At 29.0% G+C, this 11,874-nt stretch overlaps 3 protein-coding genes across 4 annotated transcripts; 1 reads left to right on the forward strand and 2 right to left on the reverse strand.

Moving 5' to 3' along the window:
* Positions 1–1,131: 1,131 nt before the first annotated feature.
* On the reverse strand, positions 1,132–2,826 carry LOC111676182 (mitochondrial amidoxime reducing component 2-like). Its single transcript, XM_023437104.2, has 3 exons — positions 2,245–2,826; positions 1,585–1,883; positions 1,132–1,392 (listed from the first exon to the last, which is right to left on the reverse strand). Exons 1-3 carry the CDS (start codon positions 2,803–2,805, stop codon positions 1,284–1,286), a joined length of 969 nt encoding a protein of 322 aa, XP_023292872.2. The 5' UTR covers positions 2,806–2,826; the 3' UTR covers positions 1,132–1,283.
* A 4,125-nt stretch (positions 2,827–6,951) lies between these two features.
* LOC111676180 (mitochondrial amidoxime-reducing component 1) lies at positions 6,952–8,773 on the forward strand. The gene is made up of 4 exons (XM_023437102.2): positions 6,952–7,104; positions 7,172–7,788; positions 8,233–8,519; positions 8,588–8,773. Exons 1-4 carry the CDS (start codon positions 7,098–7,100, stop codon positions 8,697–8,699), a joined length of 1,023 nt encoding a protein of 340 aa, XP_023292870.2. The 5' UTR covers positions 6,952–7,097; the 3' UTR covers positions 8,700–8,773.
* Positions 8,774–9,050: 277 nt separating this feature from the next.
* Positions 9,051–11,230, reverse strand: LOC111676178 (vesicle-associated membrane protein 7). Of its 2 annotated transcripts, XM_046946987.1 has the most exons (6): positions 11,089–11,230; positions 10,852–10,996; positions 10,395–10,718; positions 10,110–10,338; positions 9,979–10,046; positions 9,051–9,853 (listed from the first exon to the last, which is right to left on the reverse strand). In XM_046946987.1, the coding sequence occupies exons 3-6, from the start codon at positions 10,596–10,598 to the stop codon at positions 9,695–9,697; spliced, it is 660 nt and encodes a 219-aa protein (XP_046802943.1). In that variant the 5' UTR covers positions 10,599–10,718; positions 10,852–10,996; positions 11,089–11,230; the 3' UTR covers positions 9,051–9,694. The 2 variants fall into 2 exon arrangements, with proteins under 2 accessions (XP_046802943.1, XP_023292868.1); XM_023437100.2 differs by lacking the exon at positions 11,089–11,230 and having other exon boundaries at positions 10,852–11,082.
* Positions 11,231–11,874: the final 644 nt, after the last annotated feature.

The following is an 11,874-nucleotide window of genomic DNA, read 5'->3' on the forward strand; positions in this document are numbered from 1 at the left end:
AAAACGAATTTTAAATAATGAATAAATAGAACTGATGTTTTAAATTTAAGTCCCCTTCTATAGGGTCTCACTTAATCCGGTTCATACATACTTAAGTTCATGTTTCTAGGTTCAATATTGTAGAAATTTTGAAGAACGAAAAGTACCAAAATGTTCTCTATTTGAGGTTCCCACTTCATCCGGGCCATACATGTTTCATTTCATGTTTCTATGTTTAATATTACAGAAATTTCAAACAGTGTCTTCTGAAGAACGATAAAGTATCAAAAACACCCCTTTTATGGGATCTCACTTAATCCGGGGCATATATGCTAGATTTCATGTTTCTATGTTCAGTATTATAGAAATTTCAAAACGTACCTTTTGAAGAAACAAAAAGTACCAAAAAACCCCTTTTATCGGATCTCACTTAATCCGGTCCATACATGCTTAATTTCATGTTTCTAGGCTCATTATTATTGAAATTTCAAAAAGTACCTTTTGAAGAATGAAAAATACCAAAATGTTCTCTATTTGAGGTTCTCACGTAATCCCGGCAATACATGTTTAATTTCAAATTCCTAGGTTCAATATTATGCAAAAAATCAAAAAGTAAATTTTTCATGATTATAGGTTCAATATTATACAAATTTCAAAAATAACTTTTTGAGGAACGAAAAATTATCAAAATGTCCCCTTTTAATCCGGGCCATACATGCTTAATTTCATGTTTCTAGGTTCAATATTATAGAAATTGCTAAAGTACATAAACGTACAAAAAAGTCCCCTTTTATGCAAAAAGTACCAAAAGTAAGTACAATTTTCACATCTTAAAAAAAGTACTAAATACGTATTTTTATTTTTTCGTTAAGTTATGTTCTTAAGTTGTATGTTCTTTGGTTTAAAAGATACATGGAGTGCAAAAAAAGTATCAAAATGCAGTTTTTACCCGTTTATTCCCTAAAGGGCCCGAATTCGAAAAAAAGTACCAGACACCTGTTCTCTTATTTTTTAAGTGAACGACGATAAGCTTTTTACTGATTTTGTATCTTGTCTAGTTTAGGAGATATGAAGTTACCGAATTTACCCGTTTTTACCCTTTTTACCCCCTAAACATTCGAATTTCCAAAAATCCCGTCTTAGTGGATCTTTTCGGTGTGAGACCAATCCCCTGTCCAAATTTCAGCTCTTTAGCTTCAACCATTTAGGCTGTGGGATGATGAATCAGTCAGTCAGTCAGTAACGTTAGAATTTTATATATATACAGAAGATTTATTAGCTAAATCAGGAAAAATGACTTAATATTATGAAATAATAGCATAAACCGGATCTTTAATCTTAAAATTTCCTCCTTGATAAACTTTGTAATATGCACCCAAGGTCGGCTCTTTGCAATCATGAATTAAACGATATCTGAAAAGAAAATTCAATAAAATTCCGATTACACAAACAAACCAGATTTGAAATGATTAGCTATTAATAATTTTTCCCCCATTAGAAATATACAAAATTTTAGACCGAAATTAGATTAAATTAATTAATTTTTAAATATTCCCCATAGTTCTAATATGTATATACTTCAAATTCAATAATGTTCATACTTACTCTTTCAAAGTCTTTAAAGGTTCAAAAGATGGATTCCTTTTACAAGTATTTATATCAATATTCGTTAATATACATCTTAAACAGGGAGCCTCATAACGCAATATACAATTTTCGCCCATATTCCCCTCACCAAATCTCAACCATTTCCAGTTATCTTCAGCATAGGACTTAATATTATTCAACGAATTAATCAAAATGTTTCCACGAAATTGTAAATGATGAACATGATTCTTTGTAGTTAAACGTTGATTCAGATCTGTAACAGATTTATTATGCATAACCATAACGGGTATAAAAATCTAAAAAAAAGAAATTTTGCATTTGAAAAAAAGTAGTAAAGTATAGTCGGGCATGGCCGACCATATAATACCCTACACCATGAGTATATTTTTAAATTTTTACTTTTTATAAAGAAACTTTTATGTAGAATATTATTCCAAAATATTTATGCAATTTATTGATAAAAAAAACTAAAATTTCTAAATGAGGCTTTATATAGGTCCAATATGGGCTGATCCTCGGGAAATTCCGGTATACCTTAAAGTGGGTATTGGACCAATATTTTTGTATGTTACAAACATCAACGTATAATACCCTCCCCACTATAGTGGTCTAGGGTATAAAAACAAAACTAAAGCAATTTATTTTCACATTACTTACTGTTTTATCCAAATTATATTTCGATTCGCCATTAATGTTCAAAAACAATTTAAGTCCCACAGATTTATTTAAGATTGCCTTTGAAAACCATTTATGATGTTCCGGTTCACCCTCCACCAGATAATATTTATTTGCCTTAATATATTTAAATGTGATTTGTTTCTTTTTTAATTCATCCAAATTTAGATTTAACGTTTCCAAACCAGGAGCCTTAATAACTAATGCGTTATTTGGTCCCACTTCGGTGTTAATACTTAACATTTTGGGATATGTGCCTGCATAAATAAAATGGCCCGATTCATCACATAAAACCAAACAGCGATCTTTTAGATCGTCTAGATAAAAGCCATCAAATTTGCATTGTACTTGTTGCAATAAGAGCGCTGCACCAGATTTAACCGGATATATAGCAATTTCTTCTACCGTTCCAATTAATTGCCATTTAGCATTTTTAGGTGGTTGAAGTGAACGTTTCCTGCGATTGTTATAGTATGTTATATAGGTTAAACCTATAGCACCCAAGCTAGCGCCAACTATTGAATACCAAAGATATGTTCTCATTTCTAAGGCGGTGTAAAATGTTATAAAAACATTTATTTTTTTGTAGTTTAAGATAATGACTTAAACTATATTTTTGTTTTAAGTTCTAACTAAAAATTATCTAAAATTCTCTTTTTCAGATAAGATCTTTATAAAAGTAAAAAAAAAATTTTCTATTTCAATACTCTTTGAGGGGAAAAATTGATTACAGTGTAAACGTTATTTGTGCTATATATAAATAGGAGATATGTAATAATTTAAAATGTCATACTATATGTTTAAATATAATGTATAAATATTAGACTAAGCTATTATAAAGTAATAGTGTCATATTCGTCTAAGTCGACTATTAAGTACCCCTTCATCACAATATATTTATTCTTATTTGTTATTTTCCTAGACATTGCGTATATTATTCTCTATTGCCTAAGCCCCATGCTTAGGTACAACTATATGTATTTTTTATCCTTCTATATACAGTAACAATTCATATTACATATTATGTACTTTTAAAATTTTTAGATCTTATATTAACATAAAGGATAACATAGATGGTACATTTCTCACGAAGGTTAATAGTTTAAAAAATGTCATAGGAGGGATTTTCTTTTTTTATTTGATTCCAAATTCACTTCTTCTGAAGTCATTCCCAGGAAGTAATTTGTTATTGGAAAGTGAAATTGTAGTATTATAGAATACAACTAATTTGACTTAAATAATATTAATATAAATAAATTACGCGTATTTATCAATCTACTTCAAAATAAAATGGGTTTACAAAAAACAAGTAATATTTCTATATTCGACTGTTTTTATTTCAAACTGCATTACCACCCACAAACAAATATGAGCTGTATTACCAACATATTACTGCTTTATCTCCTTGTTGTTGTTACACCCACTTACCTTCGTGAGAACAGAACAGCATCCAAACATACAAAAAAAAATACACAGCTGAATAAAACAAAATACGCACATGTACATCTTTATCCAATTCACAGTGTTGTTGTTGCTTTTTTAACAAAGCATGAAAAAATGTGGCTTTTTTGATGAAATTTTCAGAGGTTGTCGAATTTTTGCTCATATCTCCGATTTTGCTGATTTTAAATAGCGATCTTCTCGAAAGCATGTCTAACTGAATTATTGAAGATTCGGATCTCGCCGATATCTGGGGACCTCTAAAAACTGATTTCAACAGACAGACAGACGGACATGGCTTAATCGACTCCGCTATCTATAAGGATCCAGAATATATATATATACTTTATAGGGTCGGAAAATTATATTATAGAAATTACAAACGGAAAGACAAACTTATATATATCCTTCTCACGAAGGTGAAGGGTATAAAAATCATACAATAAATATACCTGCAAATTATAAACAAAATTGGATTTTTTTCGCTTCTTTGGAAGTCAATAAAACTCACTTCTATAGAAGGTAATCAAATTCTTTTAGTGCTACTTTTGAAGTGATGATAAATGTTATTCTTTTGGAAGTACTTCGTTTTACTTTTGCTGGGACTATACATTGAGATATGGACAAAAATATAACCAATATGTTTTAATAAAAATGTATTGGAAAAGATCAATTTATTTACTGGACAATAATTTTTATTTACAATATAGCTATTTCTACTGTTTTTCTATTTCTATAGAATTTCGTTAAATTTTCGAAAATTTTTGTTTTGCAGCAGTTGTCATTGCGATCAATCGTTGAGTGTTAAACTTAATGTTCATATTGGTAATTTCATTTTTTTTAACAAATCTTATCTTCCTATTATAGAGTGTTTAATAATTCGTTATCAATTATTCAGTTGCTTTATTATAATATGTATCATCTTATTTATTTGTTTGTTTACCTCTTCGCCTCCTTTTCCTTATCTTACTAGACAATTCCTCTCATATATTTATAACTCTCCGGTTGTGTTGTGTTTGATGAAAGTTTACTCATTATTGATTTTGCACAGTGGGTTATTGAAAATTTTGTTTACTTAAAGAGAATGTCTTATTTAAAAGTTAATAAAATAGATCTTAATTTTATAGGTTTTAGAAAATGAAACACTTCGGAGAGTTTCATTACTATCTTATCAGTAATTTTGTTTTATCTAAAAAAAACATTTTCACTGCAATGTAAAACAAGTAAGAAGTTATATTCGGGCGAGACCGACCATTTAATACCCTACACCTGTATACGAATGAAATGTGATTTAGTTTTCATAATAAAGCATTTAAGTTGAATTGTACCTTGCCTCAGATATACTAAAGCCATTTACTGTTTAATAAAACTTTGGATATTTAAGTAAAATATTGTTGAGGGCTTTTTAGAGAGGCTAGGGTCAAATGATGCCCTATAATTATAAAGTTCATCGGGGTCATCAAGACTAGTATAGAATTTGGTTTTGCAGCTTTTTGTCGAGATACGAGTATATTAAACATAATTATAAACTTAAAAGCGCTATTTGGCGGGTTCAGTTGTATGGGGCCTAGGTGAAATAATGGACCAATGTTAACTATTTTCAATACGCTTCGTCTACAGTACCATAAAAGATCATGTGCCAAATTTCGTTGAATTATCTACAAATCTGCGACCTTCGGGGATACAGTTGTATGGGGGTTAGGTGAAATACTGGACCATTTTCAATAGGGTTCGTCCTTTTCACGTACCAAATTTCATTCAATTATCTTCAAAATTGCGGCCTGTAGTTTGATTACAAGGTTTACATGGACGGACAGACGGACGGACAGATGGACGGACATAGCTAAATCTACTCAGAAAATTATTCTGGTATACTTTAAGGGTGAGTATAGGACCAATATTATTGTGCGTTACAAACATCAGCACAAACCCAATATACCCTCCCCACTAAAGTGGTGTAGTGTATAAACATTGTTTTTCTGATTACCTACTTAACAGACAGACTGACTAGACTTAAATTACCCTAAATATTTCTTTCTTACATAGAAAATTGTAATTTATATAAAGTTTATAGGAACAACTAAATTTTTATAAAAAATAATTTTTCAAAATTAGCGTTAACTCTTTTTTCTTAAGCATTTTATATAAAACCTTTTCAGAATATAAAATATTAGATAATAAGAAATATATCGCAAGTTTTAGTAAAATTGAATAATGTTGAAGTTGTAGTGAAATATTATTTATATTTCAACCGATGACATGAAATTTTGTAGAAATATATGTTTTTATATTTGCAAATCCCCACTGTTAATAGATTTCATATATACCTGTTATAGATATGCAGAAATGATTGTACTCAAAACAAGAGAATGAAAATCCAAAACAAACATATAAACAACCGGTATCGCTAATGAACAATATACTGCACATTTTAGACGTTTCTCTTTTTATACCCTTCACCTTCGTGAGAAGGGTATATATAAGTTTGTCATTCCGTTTGTAATTTCTATAATATAATTTTCCTACCCTATAAAGTATATACATATATATATATATATATATATATATATATATATTCTGGATCCTTATAGATAGCGGAGTCGATTAAGCCATGTCCGTCTGTCTGTCTGTCCGTCTGTCTGTTGAAATCAGTTTTTAGAGGCAACCAGATATCGGCGAGATCTGAATCTTCAATAATTCAGTTAGACATGCTTTCGAGAAAATCGCTATTTAAAATCAACAAAATCGGTCTATAAATAACGGAGATATGAGCAAAAATCCGAGACAACCTCAAGCCACATTTTTTTCATGCTTTGTTAAAAAAGCAACAACACTGTGAATTGGATAAAGACGTACATGTGCGTGTGGAGATGTATTTGGTTTTATTCAGCTGTGTATTTTTTTGTATGTTTGCATGCTGTTCTGTTCTCACGAAGGTAAGTGGGTATAACAAGAACAAGGAGATAAAGCAGTAATATGTTGGTAATACAGCTCATATTTGTTTGAGGGTGGTAATGCAGTTTGACGTTGGTATTACAGTAAAACGGTTAATATTTCTTTCTGCTACAGTTTATATTTATTTGTGTGTATGTTATGTGTGACATGTGTGCAAAGATACAAAATAAATAAAAACAGTTTTTTAAAACATACTTGGTGAAGGGTATATAAGATTCGGCACAGCCGAATATAGAAATATTACTTGTTTTTTTCTGTTTTGCTGCCTAGTTGTTGTTATTTGCAAAATGTTCGTCTGGTTTATTTGTCTGTAGATGACTTGAATGAATTTCCATTTGAAATGTTTGCTTTAGTTAAAAATTGTGAACCTAAAGTTTATCATCATTTAGTATTACAATTGCGTCTTGTTTTTTTTTAATAAAGAGAACAAAAAAACCATAATGTCCAGTAGGTTTTATGATTTTAAGAAAAATTTATTTTTAAATCAATTAAAAATTAATTATTTTCTTAAAAGCTTCCAGTGCAGCTGCTAATCGGGCCCTGTATATAGGTCTTGGTTTGGGTGCTACGATGTTAACTGGTGCTTTATCGTATGTCTATTACAAATACTTAAAACGTGATGTTATGCCTTTAAAATGGCGTCGTGTTGGTACATTGGAACAAATTAATTTATTTCCCATAAAATCATGTGCCCCCCTGGAAGTGTCAGCTGAGGAAGAGTTATTATGTGAAGTTTTGGGTCTACGTTACAAAGGCATTAGAGATCGTGCTTTAATGTTAGTCAATGATAAATATGAAATGATTACAGCTCGTGTTTATCCCAAATTGGTATTGGTTTTCTCTAAGTTAGTGAGTGAAACGAAATTGATATTAAGCGCAGAGGGTATGGAACCTTTGGAATTAGATTTTGCTACTTTGGCCGATGAGGCACCCGGCAAAGATATACACACTTCGGTGTGGGGTACAAAATTAGATGCCATGTTGTGTGGTGAAAAATATGACAAATGGTTTTCACGTTATATTTTGGGTAAAGAGTCGGGATTGCATTTGGTTTATTATCCATATCCGAAACCAGTAAGATCGGTGAATTCTCGTCTGACCAAAGAACCTTTTATAACTAAAGAGGATTCGGTGAGTAAGGGATTTTATTTTAGATAATGATTACAGTTTTTTTTTTGAAAAAGATCAAGTCAAAATTGTGAATAAGAGTTTTTTCTTTAAATTTGGATTTCAATCTTAAAATTTTTTTTTGAAATTTTTAAATAATTCTAAAAAACTTAAAAAATTTAAAGTTCTTAAAAAAATTCAAAACTGTACTGAAAGTAGTTATCTGTGTTCAAAGTTAGCAAGATTTAAACTAGTTTGGAACATATCTATTGTTTTTTTGTTCATTTAGAATAGCAGTCTATTTCATAGAATAGGCATTTAACGCAAAGTGCAAAAAGTGAATTCCTTGAAAAACAAAGAATTTTTAAATCTAATGCAAATATCATATTAATTCTTATCATTATCTAAATATAAATAATATAAATACAACTTTTTTCTTTTAATTTCAATTTACCCGCATACTATTAGGGCACCTTTGGCGATGCTACCAGTTATATGCTAATGAATTTAGCTTCTGTGGAAGATTTAAATACACGCTTACCAAATTCAGTGGATCCTTTACAATTTCGTGGTAATTTCCATTTGAAAATGGATAACAATAAAGCCTATGCAGAAGATAAATGGCAATGGGTGCGTATAGGAGATGAAGCTGTATTTCGTAAAGTAGCACCCTGTACACGTTGCATATTCCCCAATATCAATGTTAAGACAGGCGAAAGAGATCCCAATGGCAATCCCCTAAAAGAGCTGAAAAGGTAAAAAAATTAATATAATTTTATAAAAATATTTTTTTTTATTAAAATAGTTATTTACTTATTTTTAGCTATCGTTTAATAAACGATAATGTCAGTCCCACTTTGGGTATACACTTGGGTTTGCGACAAGCTGGTACTATCAAGGCAAATGATGTCATTTACGTAGAAGATGTTGAATGAATAAAATATTTGATATATATATTTTTTTAAATATTATTGTTAAATTGAAATTAAATTATTGTAATTCTGCTATATTTGTTGAAATATTTTTTTTGTATTACGTTTCTAATTTTTATTAATAAAGTGTTGCTTTTAAATAAACATATTAATTACTTTATCGTATTGTTTTTATTAATTTAGTTTTTACTTGCAAATTAATTTTACAATGGAATATTATTTAACTATTTAGAATTTTCACATTAGCTTTCCTTTTTTTATATAATACATATATAAAATTATATTTTCTAAATAGATTTTTTTACAAAAACATTGACCAACAATTTTTCAAATTAAAAAAAATTGAATATAATATAGATTTACATAAAAATTTAACTTATTTTATTAGAAAATTATAAATAGAAATTTTAAGACTTAAGACAACAAATAGAGAAGTCATTTTTGTTATACCTAACGTTTCTCTACTAGGGTCTATGACTTTACTTATAAACACCGCAAAACTGGAATTTACTAGATCTTTAAGAATATAACCTTTCAAAGTTTAAAGAAAAAATATTAAAATTGTTTATGGAAAATTGATTTGTATATTTAAATATACATTTATCATGGCAGGTTTTGTCTTTTCGTGTTAATATTCAAACAGTTTTGCAGTGTTCTTACATTTTTTTATAATACAATTTTTTGGGTTTTTTTTTTGAAATTCTTGAATATATTTAATATCATACCATTTTGAATACCTTTTTTTTTGAAGAAAATGAGAAAATCTTATAAATATTAAACTGATAATTTTTTTTTATATAAATATAAAAATATATGTTTGCATATGATGAATTGGTATTTCATAGTCATAATCTGATGAGTTTGCTATTATAGACGTTTAAGCTATTTCTTTGAAATTAAACTTTAAACATTTACTTATGACCATGAAGTATCCTTTTAAGTTAATAATAACAGTTAAATATTTTTCAGGCTTGAATCCGAAGTTATTGTTTTGTTATCTATGCTACACATTCCTTCCAGGCCAAACCGCCACAGGCCATGCTGACAATAACATAGAGTACGAAAATTATAATTAGGCCAACAATTACGTATAGACGTACATTTTTCCAAAACATTTGTCGGGCCAGATTACGTGAAGCTTTGCGAAATGCTACAGACTGAAAATAAATGGGATATCTTTGTGTAAATAAGATTTATTTGCAGAAAATATTTTTTAAAATCAATAACACTAACAACTAACAATAAGAGTTATTAAAAGTATAAAAATCTCCAAACTACTTACATTGTTACTTAAATTTTCTGTCTTATTAACCAGTAGTTCCAATTTTTCACCACGATCTCTTAGATTATCTAAAATGAATTTAAAAAATAAGTAATATATTTAAAAATAGCTCATATCAATTGAATACACACCAATATTTTTAACCATAATATCTTTTAATTCATCAATTTGTCCATGTACCCGGGAAATGGCATCGACCTCATTCGATTGACTAAAGAATGTCATTTGTTGAGCTAATACCTTGGAAAATTCCGTATTCATGGCATAGGCAATGGCTGTGGCCACAGTCAAACCATAAGTTTGTATAAATTTCTGTTTAATATCAGCCAAAAATAGAAAAGCTCTAGACCTTTCAAATTCCTAAGGAAACGAAATTTAAGTAAACAAGATAGCAGTCAATTTTATCTAAAACTTACGTTGTCGGTGATGCACATATAAATCAATTTATGTTCACATACATAATGTATCAAATAGTCGCCATGAGAATAGGTCAATTTGTGGTTATCCATAGTGATCTTGGAAATTATTTGATCTGTTACTTCAGCAAAATTTCCCACACACTCAGCATACTTGGCCAGTACAGTAGTACCGCGTGAGATTACGGAATATAATATGGGCATAATTCCAGTTTTAACAAAGAAAATTCAAAAATAATATTCTGGAAAATGTTGTGAAATTTGTATATTTGTTTCTTTTCCTTCCCTTTTGTGTTGGTTTATAGCTGTCTTAAAAGGGAAGACCTAAAAAGTTGTAATATAGTTTTTATAAGTGTGGGTTTTTTGTAATACAATACTTTATATTCATTAGCAAGCTTGCATTGTTTTAGTTTAAAATAATTAAAATTTTTACTTGTCTTAATCGAAGATTACTCACCACAATAGGTTCTTTTTGTTTTTCTTTCTTAAAAGCTGATAAAATTTTATGGACAAAACCGATGCTTAGTATTTTCTCTTTGTTTGCCGATGTTTACCTTTAAATTTTCTATTTCAAAAGATTTAAACTTGCATTATATGATTGTCTGTAAGAAAATCGTATATGAATTGTTTTGCTTGCTTGATAAATTAATTTTAAAAAGTGCATAATATTATTATGCGTTTTTTTATTATTTACTTTGTTGGAATTGTTTTATTTTTCTCCATGAAAATTACAAAAAATGTCACTTCTATTCAGAGCTCTGCGTCGACAAATGTTAACGACGGCTGACACTAAAATTATCGGCGTCGGCTTAAAATCGACAGTAAGCCGGCTACCAAATAAGTTGAATTTTTTACATTTTCAACGATTTTAAATAAAAATTGAATTCAAGAGATAAAATTGGCATTTTGAAATCAAATACATATACCCCCTTATTCATAAACAAATTTTTATTTTATAAACGATTTATAAATCAGTTTTCGTATGGAAATTTTATTTTATAAACCTTTTATAAATTAAAGTTCTGTTTATGAATAAGGGAAATATTGTTTATAACAACAGAACAGAGTAAGCACAAAAGTTGTATGGGAAATTATGCAGGGATGGAAAAAATAACAGACTGCAAAAAATTATTATTTTTTAAAATTTGATTAATTCTTAAAAATTAAAAACAAAACGTTTCATCAAGTTTGATGATGATCAGCCTATATTGATTTTTGCATATATAATAATCTAAATAAAATTTTAATTTGCTTTTTAAACTTTATGAAAAAATGTTAATACGCCATTAAAAGCGCCTCTTAAACTCCTTTAACATGATATCAAAATTAATTACCATTCCTTTACGTAAAATATAAATAATATAGGAAAACTTTGTTACGGTCTACTTTGGCCTGACGATTCCACCGACTAGCTTTCCCATCCCAGGAGGTTCCAACCCTGTCGTCAGGTTATAAACACGAACACAAAAAGGTAAGACTG

Source organism: Lucilia cuprina, chromosome 3 (assembly GCF_022045245.1).
Source record: "Lucilia cuprina isolate Lc7/37 chromosome 3, ASM2204524v1, whole genome shotgun sequence".
Taxonomy (NCBI): domain Eukaryota; kingdom Metazoa; phylum Arthropoda; class Insecta; order Diptera; family Calliphoridae; genus Lucilia; species Lucilia cuprina.